This window comes from Aulonocara stuartgranti (assembly GCF_965226115.1).
Source record: "Aulonocara stuartgranti genome assembly, chromosome: 3".
Taxonomy (NCBI): Eukaryota; Metazoa; Chordata; class Actinopteri; order Cichliformes; family Cichlidae; genus Aulonocara; species Aulonocara stuartgranti.
The window spans coordinates 72,833,543-72,852,060 of record NC_138941.1 but is presented as its reverse complement, the minus strand read 5'-3'; the positions used below and the strand labels follow the sequence as shown (position 1 = coordinate 72,852,060).

The window sequence follows — 18,518 nt, the reverse complement described above, 5'->3', positions numbered from 1 at the left end:
GTAAGTATCGTGATAATATCGTATCGTGGGACGTATGGTGATTCCCACCTCTAATAATTACCTATAAATAATAATAATACGTCCATGTTTTTCACTTTGATTTTATACAAAGTACAACAGCGTTACAAAATCTTCATATTTAATCAAATATCCTTTTAGTGAAGCTTTCAATATTGAATATTTTTCAACTTTTTCTACAGCAAGAATTCATTTTTACAGAACTATTTTCTTTAAGTGTAGTTGGTGTCTGAAGCAACATCTCAGATTCTTATTTGGAGTGATGTTAATATAACCAGGGAGTGATGCAGGGTCACAATAGAGCTGTCCGTCCACGTAGAGCCCTTATTAATGAAGACTTAGGAACAGGACATTGCGTTGCTCCAGGATCTCTTTAGGGAAATGGTGGTTTATGCTGAAGTCCAATCCTTTCACCTCCTTGATGCAACTTTTCGCTGGTCTTTCCACAACAGGATGCTGTCTCCCGGCACCCTCTTAGGTCTGAGACGATGGACTCGATCGCAGCTTTTAATTAGTTGCTTCTGCATCCTCTTCAGTAGACCTCGAGATACCAGAAAACACATAGTTTTCTCTCATACTACAGGCCTGCATTTATTTTCTGTATTATGATGGGTCACATTCTCATTTACAGACTTAACTCAGTCTCGTAGCGAGGACTTTTTAGCAGTGACCATTTCCACCTTATTCTGGCTGAATTCCAGAGATTCCCGCGGGGATTTAAATTGCTGGTGTAAAATCTTCAGCAGGGACAACATCGCATCCAAGCTGGACCATCGCCTATCAACTGACTCCAGGATGTCAGTAAAGTCGTTGTATTCTTGGAGAGCGTCTAATTTCTCCTCCCTGTGCTCCAGGCTGATGGAGATGATTATACAAATTTGGTTTATTATTTGTCAATTGATTGTATACTATAACTGAAGCTTTGTGAGCTAACATTTAGAGTTTTTTTTCTTGTCAACTCTCCAGCATCTAATGTGACCTACGGCATTTCCCGTCACTTCCCTCTCCTTGCCTCACCCAGTTCTCTCAGAATTGGTAACTCTCGTAATCCTTGATGAGTGACAAACTACAGATAAGTGTGTAAGCACCAGTGATCTACACACTGCTTCTTACACTTTGAAGTCTTCCTATTAAGTTCATAAGAGCTTGTACTGTCAGTCCATCAAGTGTTCGTGAGCTCTCTTAAACACTGTTAAACTTTCATGGGTTTCTGTATGTATGCGTTTTTAAATTGGTCCCAATTCATATTGTTGTAATGTTAACACTTTTAATATAGAGGACAAAAAAGAAAACGCCTGAAGGTTCAAAAAAAGCACTTGATTTTTTAAATTTTTTTATTATTATCTCTTTTATTGGGACAGCTGTTGAACATAACAGTAGTTTGCCTTTTTACATTTTCTTTGCTGTCAGATTTTAACTTATAATTGAAAAATAAAGAAGACAGAAAAAGAAGAGAAAAGAAAAGAAGAAAAGAACAAAAACAATCCCCCCCCCCAAAAAAACAACAACAAACAAACAAACAAACAAAAAAAACTAGGGTTAGGAGGCAGCAGGGCAGGTAGGTTTACGTAGTACTCAGGGTTGTAACATCATACACAAAATCACACCTCATATGCTTAACATAGTCTGTCCATTTAGACCATATTCCGTAGAAGGTATCCCTCTGAAGTTTAAGAGAAAATTACACTTTTTCCATTGTATAGATCCCTTGTACAGAATGTATCCAGTCTTCTATCGTTGGTGGTTCAGGCTTAAGCCATCTTCTCGTAAGAGGCTTTTTACTTGCGACCAGAAGGATATACAGGAGTCTTCTGTCGTTGGAATTCAGTTTATCCACTGGTGCATTGCACAAAAAACGATCAGAGGAGTATTGGAAGAAGAATGGTGCATTTTATGGACGATTTTGTACTACTAGATGTGTGGAGAGATTTACACCCAAATGACAGAAAGTATACCCACTTCTCAATTCCACACAATGTATATTCTAGGCTAGATTATATTGTCATGTTTAAGAATGACCTATTTAGAATTAAAAGCTGTGAAATAGGCGCTTGTACCATCTCAGATCATAACCCGGTTTATCTTGAGATCTGCCCGAATAGCAAAAATAGATCAACCTTATGGAGGCTGAATACAAACATTTTAAATTATCCAAATATTAAAGAGAGTTTGAAAGAGGAAATAGAAACTTATTTAGAGTATAATGAAAATAAGGAGGTATCTCCAGGAATATTATGGGATGCATTGAAGGCAGTAATTAGAGGAAAAATAATTAGTATATCCTCTTACCTGAAAAAATCTAGGTGGGAAAACCGTTGTCAATTAGAAGACAAATTGTTAGAGCTACAACATCTACATTCTGTGACGCTGGATGATGATATCAAATCTGACATAATAAAACTTAAGAAAAAAATAGATGATTTAAATATGATGGATATACAAAAGAAAATCGTTTTTATTAAACAACAGCAATGCGACGTAGGGAGGAAATCACTAAGACTTCTGTCTCTTAAACTTAGGAAGCAACAAGCAGAGAGGACTATACATAGAATAAAGAATCCTTTTAATGGACAAATAGAAACTGAACTGGGGAAAATTAAACTATGCTTCCAGAATTACTACAGAAAACTTTACTCCCAATCTCCTGTAGATAACAACTCTATTGTCAATATTTTCTTGTCAGGTCTAAAGTTGCAAGGTGTGACAGAGGAACAAAATAAAATGCTGTTGTCCACAATAACTAAAGAAGAAATTTACTTGGCAATTAAAAGATTAAAGGGAGGGAAAATGGCGGGGCCAGATGGGTTCGGCCCTGAATGGATGAGTTTGTTCACTTAATCCAACAGATGTTCCTGTGCAGTCACAGCTGTTAGCTTTATTTGTTGAACACGAAGCAGTGTTTGAATCAGGCCCAGGATCCTCCAGCAGCCACCAGGCCCAGGATCCTGCAGCAGCCACCAGGCTCAGGCTCTTCCAGCAGCCACCAGGCCCAGGATCCTGCAGCAGCCACCAGGCCCAGGCTCTTCCAGCAGCCACCAGGCCCAGGCTCTTCCAGCAGCCACCAGGCCCAGGCTCTTCCAGCAGCCACTGAACTTTTTTAACATCAAAAATACCTGCTACTATCATACTGAAGAACAATTCAACAAAACTGTCAAGGTCGACGGCAAAATATCTATAATCCACTTTAATAGTAGAAGTTTATATGCAAATTTTCACAAAATAAGGGAATATTTAAGCAAATTTACACATCCATTCAGTGTGATTGCAGTATCTGAAACATGGATTAATAAAGAGAAAGGAGAGGACTTTGTAATAGATGGATATGAATTAAATCTTACAAATAGAAAGAATAAGAATGGCGGTGGTGTGGCCTTGTTTGTGGATAAAAATTTAAAATACAGTATGGTGGGAAAAATGTCGATGGTGGTGGATAATATATTAGAGTGTGTAACAATAGAAATTAGTATGGGTAAAGAGAAAAATGTCATTGTAAGCTGTATATATAGAACACCAGGTTCTAATATTGAAATTTTTAAGGAGTGGGTAGATAAAACATTCATTAGGACAAATCAAAAAGTCATCTTCATTTGTGGGGATTTTAACATAGATCTACTAAATTCAAACAAGCAGAGAACGACAGAGGAATTTATTAATACAATGTATAGCTTGGGACTTTTTCCAGTGATCACTAAACCCAGCAGGATTACAGCACAGTCGGCAACCCTAATAGACAATATATTTACTAATGAAATAGAAAATAGAACCATAAGTGGTCTCCTAATTAATGACATCAGTGATCATCTACCTGTTTTTATAGTGTATAACAGCAATTAAAGGAAGGTTAAACAGGAAAACACAATAAAATACAAACGAGTGAGAACAGAAGAGTCAATAAACGCATTCAAAAGTGATTTACTCAAGCAAGAATGGGAGATGCTGTATAAGGAAAAAAATATTGATAAAGCTTATGAGATTTTTTTAGGAAAATTTAAACTGTTATATAATAGTCATTGCCCAGTAAAGAAATATAGTAAAAAACAAAAATATGCAGAGTGCCCATGGATTACAAAAGGATTGCAAAATGCATGTAAGAAGAAAAATACCTTATACAGAGAATTTATAATGAACAGAAGTACAGAAGCTGAAAATAAATACAAGAAATATAAAAATAAATTAACGAGTATTTTAAGGTCATGTAAAAAGGAATACTATGAAAAATTACTGATTATGAATAAAAATAATATTAAAGGGATTTGGAAAACATTAAATACCATCATCAAAAAGGGCTCGGGGCAGGCAGACTATCCTTCGTATTTCGCAAATAATGATAGAAATATTACTAATATGAGAGATGTGGTAAATGAGTTCAATAAATTCTTTGTAAGTGTTGGGCCAGACTTGGCTGAAACAATTCCTGATATAACAGATTCTGTAGAGAAAGAAACTAGACTCATTGACCGCAATCCTCATTCAATGTTCTTAACGGTGGTGGAAGAAATGGAAATCATTGATATTGTTGGGAAATCACAAACAAAAAACTCTACAGACTCTGACGACATTGATATGGAAATCGTTAAGAGAGTGATAGAGGGCATTTCCAAACCCTTAACACACATTTGCAATTTGTCCTTACAAACTGGTACATTCCCAAAACAAATGAAAACAGCTAAAGTAACACCACTGTTTAAAAATGGTGACAGACATCAATTCACAAACTATAGGCCTGTCTCTCTACTTTCTCAATTTTCAAAAATACTGGAAAAAGTCTTTAGTAATAGACTTGACAAATTTATAGATAAACACAAAATAATAATGGATAGTCAGTATGGTTTCAGATCAAATAGATCAACATCATTGGCATTAATGGAACTGATCGAAAATATCACCAACAATATAGATAAAAGACAATGTATAGTTAGTGTATTCATTGACCTAAAAAAAGCTTTTGACACAATTAATCATGACATATTACTTGATCAACTGGAGTACTACGGCATTAGAGGAGTGGTGTTAGAATGGGTAAAGAGTTATTTGAGAGACAGGCAGCAATTTGTGAAAATTGGGGAATATCAATCAGAGTGTATGGACATTGTTTGTGGAGTTCCGCAGGGGTCAGTATTGGGACCAAAGCCGTTTATCCTCTATATCAATGATATATGTAGAACATCAGATATACTACAGTTTATTCTATTTGCAGATGATACAAATATTTTTTGTGCTGGAGAGAACTTACAGCAGCTTTTGGAAATTGTCACACAAGAAATGATTAAACTGAAAACATGGTTTGATAGAAATAAGCTATCATTAAATTTGGAAAAAACTACATTTATGTTATTCGGAAATTGTAAAAAAGATGCAGGAGCAAAATTATTAGTAAACAATGTTGAATTAGAGCAAGTTTCGGATACAAAATTTCTGGGTGTGATAATAGATAACAAAATCTGCTGGAAACCTCACATAAAGCATATACAAGCCAAACTGTCAAGAAGCATCTCCGTACTGAGTAAAGTTAAATATTTTTTGCCTTCCAAATCACTCCGGGTACTTTATTGTTCACTTATATTGCCATATTTGGAATACTGTGTGGAAATTTGGGGAAACACATATAAAACTGCACTTCAACCAATATGTAAAATTTAAAAAAAAGCAATCAGGATGATTAATAAAGCAGGATTTAGAGACCATACTAACATCATGTTTTTGAAATTAAAAATACTGAAGTTTATGGATCTTATAAAATATAAAACTGCAAAAATTATGTACAAGGCCAGATACAATATGTTACCAGGAAATATACAGAGGATGTTCTATGACAGAGAAGGAGACTATGAATTGAGGGGGAAATTGAATCTAAGGATTCTTAAAGCACGGTCAAAGGTTAAAACCTTTTGTGTCACTATTTATGGGGTAAAACTGTGGAATAGTTTTACTATAGATCTACAGCAATGCTCAGGAATTAGTAAGTTCATGAAAATACTTCGAAAACTGATTTTGGAAGAATATGATACCGATAAAGATGATCACCCATTGTATGTATAAAAATATCAAATTATATCCAAATTATATCAATCACGGTAGCCATGTTTATATAGGTTCTCCTCGTGTATTGTGTGGAGTATGTGATGATGGGAATTAGGTGAATTATGTGGGATCAATAAGATGTTGAGCAGGGGTAGGAATTAATAAGTATGTTCATACTTCTTCCTACTCCTTTTCAGACCAAACATTGTTACATTATGTCAGACGATTTTGTTTTATTTCATTATATATTTTTTTGTTTATCTGAACACATACATGTGTGTGTGTGTATATCTACATATATATTCGTATCTGTAAATGAAAATATATGTAGTGTGTATATATTGTTTTTTTGTTTTATATGTCTGAAACAAATAAAGATACAATACAATACAATACAATGGTATAAAATAATGCATCATTTGATCCCCACCATGATAAAGACATTTAATTGGGTAATGGAAAAGAAAATTATCCCTCCTTCATGGAGGGAAGCAATAATTTCCATTATACCAAAAGAAGGAAAAGATAAATTAGAATGTAGCAACTATCGCCCAATCAGTGTATTGAATATTGACTACAAGTTGTTCACATCTATTATCTCTAAGAGACTAGAAATGATATTACCTAGGTTAATACATAATGACCAAACGGGTTTTATTAAACATAGACAGGCCCAGGACAACATCAGAAAGGTTTTGCATATATTGCGGCAAGTTGACAAACAAAAATTAGAGACCTTAGTGTTAAGCTTAGATGCCGAGAAGGCGTTTGACTCAGTGAGATGGTCCTTTTTATACAAAGTGCTTGAGAAGTTTAATTTTGATAAATCTATAATTGATATTATCTCAGAGCTATACAACAAACCAACAGCTAAAACCAAAATCAATGGGGACCTCACCGAATCATTTATACTGGAACGAGGGACACGACAGGGTTGCTGCATTTCACCGCTGCTTTTTGCTTTGTTTATAGAACCACTAAGTCAGTGGATCAGGCAGAGACAGGATATAACAGGAGTACGAACGCCAGGAGGGGAACAGAAATTAGCATTATTTGCTGACGACTTACTTTTAACATTAACCTGTCCCTCACAGGCACTCCCCCATCTCATGGAAGCACTATCAAAGTATGGTTCTTTATCGGGATATAAGGTCAATATAAATAAAACGCAGGTATTAACTTTAAATTATGAACCACCAGTCGAAATTAAGAATCGTTATAAATGGAAATGGGATGCAGATAGCATTAGGTATTTAGGGGTGGTAATACATCGTGACTTCACCAAAATGTTCAATGCCAACTATGCCCCTCAAAATGAATCCATAAAATCAGATATACAAAGATGGAACACTATTCCATTTCTGGACCTACACTCCAGGATTGAATCAATCAGATTAAATATTCTTCCCCGACTGCTGTATTTGTTTCAGTCTCTACAGATTACCATACCACAAAACAGTTTGTGGTATGGGATAGAACATTGTCAAAATATATCTGGAATGGGAAAAAAGCTAGAGTTAAATATAAAACGCTTCAATTAAAGAAAGAAAAGGGAGGTCGTGGGCTTCCCTGTCTACGAGAATATTATTGTGCAGCTCAGTTAAGACCGCTGATTTGTCTCTGTTGTCCAAACTACACCGCCGGATGGAAAGATGTTGAAGGAACAATAGTAAAAGAAATACCAGTTTCAGCTTTAATATCGGACATAAAATTGCAGAATAAAATACATATGGCAGATAAACCTATACTGCAAATAATGATATCAGCTTGGAAAGAAGTAATAAAAATTGGTGGTTTGGAAAATGCCTCTAAGGTTTTAAGATGGTGTGCATATGATTCAGATTTTACTCCAAATCAATATGATAATAGATTCAAAAACTGGATTTCAAAAGGTATAACCAATTATTATTCATTTGTCCATAAGGGTGCATTTCAAAGCTTTGAATCTTTAAGGAGTAAACATGACTTGGGATCTGATGATTTTTTTAGATATCTACAGATCAGAAATTATTTTAATCAAAACTTAAAAGTGAACCTAAACGAATTACAATTTGTAGAAACATTCTTATTACTAACCAAATCTGAAGTGCAAAGCAAAATTATTTCTAAATTATATAACAGCATCCGGCGGTGTAAAAACGACAGCACTCTGTATATTAAAGCGAAGTGGGAAAAGGAGGGTAATTTGACAATTACAGAGAAGTGTTGGGCTCACGCATGCAAGATACAGTGGGCTACCACTGGGTCTAACGTTTGACGTGAATTTTGCTGGAAAAGCATTATGAGATTTTTCATTACCCCTGCTCAACAAAGATATCGAGGAATAGGTGATAAATGTTGGAGATGTGGGGGAGATGGAGCTAACCATTTCCACATCTTTTGGGACTGTAAAGATATTCGCCAGTATTGGTCTCTGATCCATGATCATTTACAAAATGTTTTTTCATTTGTTTTTCCTTCAACTTTTGAGACCATGATCTTTTTGTTTTTTAAACAGGTTTTGCCTAAACATGATTTCATTTTCATTTTGCAGTTTGCTGACTCATTACTTCCACAGTAGGAGGATCTCAAATTCATTATACCGTAATTGTCGGGCTATAAGCCGCTACTTTTTGCACAAGCTTTGAACCCTGCGGCTTTTAGTCAGGTGCGGCTTTTCTATGGATTGTCCATGAGCGGATTTGTTTTGTTTGTTCCGCTGTTGTACGGCACTACGTTGCCTGGCGGAAGGATTGGGGTTCAAGAGTGGTGTGTTGGTCACATGTCCATCCGCCAGGCAACGTAGTGCCATACGAAGTAGCGCGAAAAACAAACTTCAAAGTAGCGCTACGCGTTCAGCTCGAGGCGTGGATGATGAGCGGCGATAAACTTGCAAAAAGCAAGTTATGCCCAACTCCACCAGTGGATTCTGACAGCGTGGAAAAGTGTGAAAACATCCACGATCACCAACTGATTTCGAAGGGCTGGATGCAAGTGTTACTGGCTGCTGCATGATGGAGAGGAGGACACCGCCACGGCCCTTCTGAGGGTGTTCGACTCTGACACTGACAACGAGGATTTCTTTGGTTTTGAAAGTGACAACGAAGGAGAGAAGCTGAGAGTGGATGAGGAAGCCATCCTGAGCCTGTTCGTTTCCGACACTGGAGAAGAGGACTTTGGTGGTTTTATTGCGCAGGAAGAAGAGAAAGATGGTGAATGACTGACTTTTCTTCTTGTTAAAGCCCTGTCACTGCACCTGAGCGTAAAAGGTAGTCCAAATCTATTTTTCTGGTGTGCTGTAGGTTATTGTTATGTACTACATTTGTTACTCATTTATGAAGCACAGTACATGTTTCGTACTTGTAATTACCGCTACTTGTACATATACCTAAAAAGTTATGCAAATATGTACCCATAACTTGTTTTTCAAAATATTAATAAAAGGGATGTCTCCAAACAGCCATCTCTTTCCTGACAATTCGCTTTGTGCATATTCTCTTACATATGATAAGTCAACATTGAAACACCTGCGGCTTTTAGTCAGGTGTGGTAATGTATGTACAAAACAGGATTTTCCCCTGATTTTAGCTTGTGCGGCTAATATTCAGGTGTGCTTTGTAGTCCGGGAAATACGGTAATCAGACAAAGTCAATCAAATGCCACGATGGATCATTTGTTCATGGTGTTTACACTTATTTGTGAAATATTGTTTCGTTATAACATTATTCATATTTTTAAGCTGGGCTATCCTGAGGCTCAGTGTATTTTTCGCTCTTAAACTCCTCCTTTTTGAGTCACGAGCTACTTTTATTTTCATTAATAAAAAAACAGTTTATGTACTTAATAACTTCTAACTGTCGAAAACAATGAATTAAAAAAAGATATTTATAAAATTAGTATAAAGAATATATAAAGAAGAGTATATAAAACATTTATTAACACACAAGCTTGGAGCTCATATGTTTTAATTAAGCTCCATATAACTCAATAGACAGACAGATAAAAAACATGAATCACTTGTAATGATTAGAAACTTGATAGAATTTCAAATCTAGTTTGGGGAGTCATTCAGTGAGAAACAGTGAAATGATTTTCCATGCGAAAAGGTGGACAGCAGAAACAGAAAGAAACAGTGAGAACTAAAAGAGAAACAAAGAGCTTTGGAACAACGAGGCAGCAGGAGGACAGCTGCAGTTTAACAGCTTCAACTCACTGACAGGAAACAACATTAGAAACATCATCATCCTCAACTCATCTGCTGCACTGACACTGACACCTTCAACGGACACACCTTTGCTTTACCAACAGTGCTAATACATGGAAACATCCTGTGAGTGAAAGTGTGTGTGAAGGTGTGTATGTGTGTGTTAGTATCAGGATCAGAGAACAACAGCTGTCCTCTGTTCCAGTCCAGATTCACTCTGATCCTCTGGAGCTTCTTCTGGACTGAGAGATCAGTTTTAGCGGATGGTGAGAATGCAAAATATTTACTTGTATTGAACACTATTCCCCAAAATCCAGACTGTATGCTTCCCTTCCTCTGCACAGACTCTGCTAACACACCCAGTGCCCACCGTATACTGTCTCCAACCTCAACATCCCAGCTGTGAGTCCCTGAGTTAAAGCCCTCAGAGCCCAGGACAGAGCTGTAATAATCAAACCTCTCTGGATTATCAGGAAGCTGCTGCTTCTCTCCTCCTCGTCTCACACTGGTCAGATCTTCAGACAGGATGAGGTTTGGATCAGCAGTGTTTGGGTCCAGAATGAGAGGAGTGTAGGAGACCATGTCCTTCATGTTGTTCCAGATGTTGAAGGTCAGGTTGCCCAGGTGTTTGGCCTGGTCTATCAGAGCGCCTGAGGGCAGCTGTGGATCATCCAGCAGGGGGCAGCGCTGGACTCTTTCCACTGCAGCCTTGTAGTTGTGCAGGAATGAGACGTCTTCAGCTCTCAGCTCCTCCTCTGTGGCTCTGACTGTGTCTGAAAGAGCTGCTATCTCTCTGCTCAGAGCCTCCATCTTCTCCTTCATCATCCCACTCTTCTGCTCCTCTTCCTCCCTCACTGCAGCCAGCCTGGCCTCCTCTTCCTCTGCTAGAAACTGGTGAAGCTTCTTAAACTGCTCCTTAATCTGCCTCTCTGTGTGTCGGGCCTGGACCTTAATGTGTTCTGCTGTTTGATCAAACTTCACTTGAACTTCTTCACAAACCTTTAACTTCTTCTTTAAGGGCTCCAGAGTTTCCTGAAGTTCCTTCTTGTGTTGTTGTGCAGCTTCATCGATGGGTCTGAATCTGTGATTGGTGTGTTTTTCTGAGTCTCTGCAGACGACACACACTGGCTGCTGATGGTCCAGACAGAAGAGTTTGAGTTTCTCAGAGTGCAGACTGCAGAGATCCTCTGAAGCTCTCTCCTGTAAGAACGACTCACACAGGTTCTTTAAAGCTCGGTTTAAAGGTGGATGCTTCTTTGAAGATATTTCCTTACAAACTGGACACTCACGTTCCCTTTTTTTTCTCCACCATCTCTTCAGACAGTCTTTACAGAAGCTGTGGCTACATGACAGAAGAACAGGATCTCTGAAGACCTGCTGACAGACCGTACAGCAGAGATCCTCCTCTGATCTGGAAGCCATTGAGTCTGTGAGTGAAGCTGAAAACAGCAGACAGGAAGTACAGTCAGTCCTGGCTCCCCTCCCTCCTCTACCACCTTCACTGAAACTTCCTTTGAGTCGTGTTTTTGCTCAAACTCACATTCAGTGTGTGGAGCGTCAGCAGCTTGAAGCAGCAGTGTTGGAGTTTTCCACTTTTCTCTCCTGTAGCTGGACTCACTCAGAGGAAGCTGCTAGTTTGGTCTGAGCTCAGTCTGATCGTCTGTGCGTCTCTCTGCACTGAGGACAAAGAACAGCCAGTTTCTTCTTCTTCTTTCTTACAGTTGTACTGGCGGTTGGCAAACAATTGAAAGGTGCATTACCGCCACCAAGTGGTATGGAGTATGGTCTGGAACGACGCTCGAAAAAAAAAAGCCAGTTTCCTGGTTTGTTGCGTGTTAAACACGTGGGGGGGCGGAGCTTCATTCAACTTCCTCTTATAAATGTGTGAGTGTGACAGCAGAGCGCAGACGGTCACCGCAGGTCAAAAATTAAACATTTTTGTGAAGTTCAGAAAATAAAGCATGACTCAGTGTTGCAGCTGTTTGGCAGTTTTTCTTTCAAACTTTCTTCTGATTATTAGAAGGGCTCGCCCCGCCCGCAGACTGTGGACCAATAGGAGAGCTGGCCCACTGTAGACTACCAATCGTCTGTCGACGGAAGTTGCGTCAGCAGAAAACAACAACGGCACCTCCGCTATGTTTGAAAAGTCGCTTTTCTTTTATCTTTACAGTAAGTTATCCACTTTAAGATATAAGCTGGAGGAAATAGACATGAAAGGAAATATTATATGGTGTGGGCATTTTAATGCACACCATTCGTTATGGGTGAGTGAGAAAACAGACTACAATGGTAAAGTGTTAGAGGAATTTCTGCTTATATGTTTATTATATGTTTATCAAGGATGCAACGATACCAATTGTTTCAAACCAATACGATACCGATACTTGGATCTGAATACTTGCCGATACAGAGTACAAAAATCGATACTTCTACCACACACACACACACACACACACACACACACACACACACACACACACAAATACAATTAATTGGAAGACAGGTTTTATTATATTCCCTGCCGATAAAAAATAAAATCTTAATAAAAATGACCACAAAAAATTTTCAAGTGAAAAATAAGCACTTCTGTTAAATTATTGCAGAGTCTCCACATTGTAATTTTACAAAATATCACTGAATTATTGGCACTGTCTCGAGCTTTCAGAATAATAAATAAACACTTATGTTTGGAATAAAAGAAATACAAATAAGGTTTGAGAATAAAATAAACTTTTAAATTATTGCAGAGTGTCCATATTGTAAACAAACCATCAAAATCACGAAAGTATTTGGCAAACTCCTCATCAGTCCACTGTGCCGTTAAACTGAGGACTGACATCGCGCACACACTGCTTGTCTTTACCTCTTCAGACAGTTTTGGCACCATTATCTCCCTGATATGTGGGCGGTTGGGAATTTCATATCGCAGCTCGAGTATGCTGAGAAGATGGTGCAATCCTATGATTTCCACCACCGGCATTGGCTGGTCATCCAGAGCGATAAAATGAGTCAGAGCCTCTGTTATTTAAGCTGCCCGTGGATTTTCTCTTGACATTTTTCATTGCTTTTCCAAAACCTGAGTTAAAGTTGGCTGTTCCGGTCCACACTGCTGACATTTTGTTTAGCCTAGCTACAGCAGCCTCCAGTTTCTCTTTTTTATCTGGAGCCGTCAGTATCACTCCCCTAACCCTGTGCCTGTTTAGCGCGGGATGTCCCCCTAGTGGCCAATCCATGAACCGATACCAATTTACTTCATTAATCAGAGGGTGGTTTGTCATTTCTGTTGTAGCTTTTTGGTATCAGTTAACTTTTGCGAGTATGAGTACACACATATTTTACAGTATCGGCCCAGATGCTAATTGTATGAGCCACTTCATAGTGAGTTTAAGTTGTTGCCTTCCGGCCGCGTACCTGTGAGGAGACCAAAAGACTCCAGGTTTCTTTTATCCTTACTGCATCCCGTCTTCTTAATGGCAAATAACCATCCTGTGACTTTCTATTACTATTATTGTCATTATTATTTTATATTATTGTTTTGTCTACTTTTATGTTGGCTGCTGCTAAACTAATTTCCTCTTGTGGGACAATAAAGAATTTAATTTAATTTAATTTAATTTAATTTAATTTAATTTAATTTAATTTAATTTAATTTAATTTAATTTAATTTAACTGACAGAGGGCTGTTCACCCCTGTCCAGACATACAAGGACACTACTGTTGTGTTAAAGAGGCGACGGGTGATGAAATCAGATCACATTTCTTTTACCCACCAGAATCTCCTGAGGTGCTGTGGTTAATGTACAGCTCTGTTTTTTCACAGCCGCGTCTTTTTGTGGCACCCTGTGCTGGATGCTTTCCTTCCCCACATTACACTCACCAATGATAACCTCCATGGTTCACCCTCCAGCCTTTGTTAGTAGCTAGGTTTACTTTTCACATTAGGGACAAAGTTTGTACATTAAAGCAAGGATTAAAACACACACTGCTTGTCTGAAAACAAAGACAATTGTTTATATATTTACCGACCAAGTTTGTATGGGATTCATTTTACAGGAAGATTCCTGCAGGTTAGGGAGGCAATGTTGGAGGTGAACTTGTTTCTATTAACAGAGTCCTATGAAATAAGTAAAAGCCATTAAAACACAGAGCCAGATACACCAGCCAAAACCTGAAGTCTATTAAGTAGGATTTTATGGTCAATATTACAGAAAATGATTACAGATAAAAATCCCTGCATTTGAAGCCATTAAAAGATCATTACAGACCTTCAAGAGAGCAGTCTCAATGGTTAGGACTGAACATGCAGTTTGCCCTTCATGCCTGAGGGTCATCACCTCCATAAGGGGAGCAACTGGAGGAGATTTGGGATCTCAAGTCAATCAGCTTGTGTAAAAATGGTTTGAGAAATGTATCGCACTCATCATCAGAGAGTAACTCATGATCCTGGGTCTTTTGACCCAGCGTTTTAAGTTTTAGTTTATGTTTGATGTTCATGGTTTATTTTTAAGTTCATTAGATTATCTAAGCTCATTTGTCTATTTCGATTCCCCTTGCGTCTTCTACCCCTGTGTTTTAGTCTCCCTTTGCCCTTCATGTGTTCAAGCTGCATGTCTTATTTTGTCAAGTTTGTATTATCAAGTTTATATGTCTGCACCTCATGTTTCCTGTTTCCTTGTGAAAGTCTGTGTCCTAGTTCAGCATAGTCAGCTTTGCTTCCTGTGTCTCGTAATGTCAGATTAGTGTCAGCTGTTTCCCCATGTGTTTCCACTTCCCCTAATCACCCTTGTGTGTATTTAGTCTGTGTGTTTCCGTTCGTTCCTTGTCAGGTTGTCTGTTCTTCACATCACGTTTTCCATGCCTTGTTTCCAAGTTTCATGTCCAAGGTTTTTCTCATCGTTTATTTAGTGCTCCCTGTTTAGGTTGATGTTAGTTTATTTCAGTTTGCCTTGCCCTTCCTTTGTACCTTTTTTACCGGCCTTATTAAACGGCTCGCTTTTTGTTGATATTCAAGTTTTGGTCCAAGTTCCTTGTGTCTGCATTTTGGGTCCTCCATGTCAAATGCTCCTGCAGACTGTGACAGTAACACAGGATGCTGAGGTGGAGGAGAAACAATACTTCTGACTATTTATGATTTTATTGAAATAAGAGGATCTTGCCTCTTTCACTGACTCATTATAAAAGTGAAGAAGCTCTTTGAAGTATTCACGATGAAAAATCAGACCCGTGGACTTCCATAGATGTTCTGCTTTTTGACAGGAACATCAAAGACCACAAGTTTAATTATTTAACCATAAAGAGTTTGCAGGAACTGACAAAGCAAAGCTGGTTTTGTACAGAGCGACTTGATTGACAATTGGAAGGCTGAGTTCATTAAAAGAGTTAACAAGGAGTTTAACGTCACCAGAAAACGTTGTAAAAATAAAATTAGAAATAAAATGTAGAAACTTTAGAATTTTTTTAATGTCTTTTATTAAATTAAACATTTTATATATCAAACATCCCATCCTGCACCACACACACCACTACATGTCTCATCAATACACTGATTAGACTTATTTTTTTATTTATCTTTGATTAATAATAAATTATTTTTACAAAGTAGAGAAAAGCTCTGTTTTAGCCATTTTTCCTCACAGAAGGCGAGATATTAAGACCTTCAGCTGTGATTTAAAGGACACCTGAGGGAATGCAATCTCTTTCTACACCAGGTGTCACGACAACAGTAACATGGAGCAATTTTAAGTAATAGTTTAGTGATACACTAACAATGACATCATTGTTCCAGTAGGAGGCAGTGATACACTAAACTGCACCTGTTGTGCTGAAAAGGTGTGAGCATGTGCAGTAACCCAGTATGTTACCTGAATATCTCTCTCTCTCACACACACACACACACACACACACACACACACACACACACACACACACAGACTCTGCTGTTTCTGTATACCTCAAATTCTTGTGTTTAATAAGGTTTACTAAGAGATGATGTTCCTTTGGTGTAACTGAGCTGCTCACATATCTTTGATTTTACAGTTTTTCTCGATTGCTTGAACACATTTCTTGGAACTATGCCTCATATTCCCAAAACAGTAAACACAAATCCATAACGTGTCACCCAATTTTCCAAACATCATGTTAGGTCAAAATGAAGCTCTACACTCAAAACCATTCACTCTTGCTGAAAAACCAAACTTTGCCCACAGACATCACACACAAGGCCTCAAAAACACACACACTACAACATAGTCCTACACATCGCTGCAACAAATATTAAACAATATTCCCAAAACTGGCAAGTTATGTTGCTTGTGGTTCTTCCCTTCAATAACCTTTTCACATGATGAACACAAATCACGTAACCAATGTACATACAGTGGCACGTTTTTATTCATGTACCATACAGTACAACACACATCAAAAACATTATTCCACCTCAGCATCCCGTCTGTGATCTGAGTCAGGCTAGAGAATCTCATCCACATCACAGGCTGTATTGGTCCTGGCCAGGCAGCGGGGTTAAAATCCTCTTGCATGCCTGATCCACCCCTGACATGCATCTACTGATATGTCTATGCAGGCTTCTTCCATGACCTGGAGGAGGTGCACACGGACATAAGGTTCTCTATCGTACACCTTCCACCGCCAAGTCAAAAATAACTCCTCTATCGGGTTTAGAAAGGCCGAATATGCAGGCAGAAAGATATTAGAAAACCTTGGGTTATTGGTAATCCAGTCATGAACCACAGCAGCGCGATGGAAGCTGACGTTATCCCACACAACAACGTAGTGAGGCTGTCTGGCTGTGCTGGTTCCCTATAGTCCCGCTGGATCATATGTTGTCTCAGACCATCAATAAAAGCAAGGAGAAGCATAGTGTTATAGAGTCCTAGAATGGCATGGAGGTGGAGCATCCCTCGTTGGCTGATGGCTGCACACAGAGTGACATTCCCTCCACGCTGACCAGGGACATTTAGACAGGCCTCTTCCCTTCCTGTTTTTAAGTCACTCCTGAAAACTCACCTCATTACCCTGACCTTTGACACCACGTGACATGTTGGTTTTTATTTTTTTTTAGTTTTATTTCAGTTGTTTTAGTTGTTTCTATGCTGTTTTATCTTGTTTTCTTTTCTTTTCTTTTTTTTTTTACAGTTTTTCCCAATTGTTTACACACATTTCCTGAAAGCATCCTTCATATTGTCAGAACTCTACACACAAATAAAAAAAACGTAATGTAAAACACTGGCCACTTCTTCTCCAGTCATCCTAATGAGTTACTGGAAACCTTTTCTGTTCAATGTTACACTTATGAAGACAGGACATAGGCCTACATAAGTGCATTGTGAAAGATTTCAGAATGTTTGTATACAAAACAGACAAATACACGGTACCAAATATATTTTACTATATTTTTCCCACTAAATCAATGTACACAATGTTCATCTCAACCAACACAAAGTTGCACATACCATGGTCTACATATACAAACAACAGAAGAATTTACTGACTACAGTTACAGTCAAAACAAAACAAAAAGACTGCATCCTCTCTTCTGTTTCCATCTGGCCACAGCACACAAGCAACTGATCAGCAGGGCAAATGTTGCCTAGCAGGACAAATCCAGCCATGAATAGCATCAACTGCTAAATCTCCACATGTGTCTTCCATATTTTGGGGCAGGGGTATATGTGTGTGTGGATTTTGGTCATACACTTTCCATCTCCAGACAAAAAAAGATTCTTTATAATAGGATTGAGGAATGGAGAATATGGGGGGAGATAAACAACTAAAAAGCGTGGCTGGACAGTGAACGAGTGACGGACTCTGAAACACACATGATAAGTAATACAGACTTGGAGTGGTCTCTATTGTGAAGCATAATCAGAGTACGATTACTGTACAGTACTGTAATTTATACAGTGTTGAGAGTTTGCATCAATTGTGGGATTGTGTGGGACTTATGTGCACATAGTTGTTTTGTAATTCTTTGACTCTTTCTGAATTGCATTCTAATGGCGCCCTCTAGAGCTGCTTCATCCTCAGATTATTTCTGTACAAGAAATGATCCACTGTTGATTAGCTGACCCTATCAATATTTTGAAATATGTTGAAATATGAAAGATGTTCCCGACAACCTCGTGTTGGTAAACTTTCAGCTCTGCAATACATATAGTATATTGTAAAATACTGTGAATAGAAATCCTGTGCGGGAATACAAAGTAGGAATACATTTCCCAAATTTCCCAAAAATTGTGTGTAGTGTTTTGAAAATAGTGTTTTGAAAATAGTGTTTTAA

General features: G+C 38.1%; 1 protein-coding gene across 1 annotated transcript; it reads right to left on the bottom strand.

Annotated features, from left to right (window-relative positions):
* Positions 1-1,334: 1,334 nt before the first annotated feature.
* LOC309703570 (nuclear factor 7, brain-like) lies at positions 1,335-12,042 on the bottom strand. The gene is made up of 2 exons (XM_082528483.1): positions 11,763-12,042; positions 1,335-11,661 (listed from the first exon to the last, which is right to left on the bottom strand). Exon 2 carries the CDS (start codon positions 11,642-11,644, stop codon positions 10,265-10,267), a length of 1,380 nt encoding a protein of 459 aa, XP_082384609.1. The 5' UTR covers positions 11,645-11,661; positions 11,763-12,042; the 3' UTR covers positions 1,335-10,264.
* Positions 12,043-18,518: the final 6,476 nt, after the last annotated feature.

What these genes read in the sequence shown, in the direction of transcription:
- LOC309703570 (XM_082528483.1), bottom strand. Translation starts at nt 11,644, where the DNA reads ATGGCTTCCAGATCAGAGGAGGATCTCTGCTGTACGGTCTGTCAGCAG.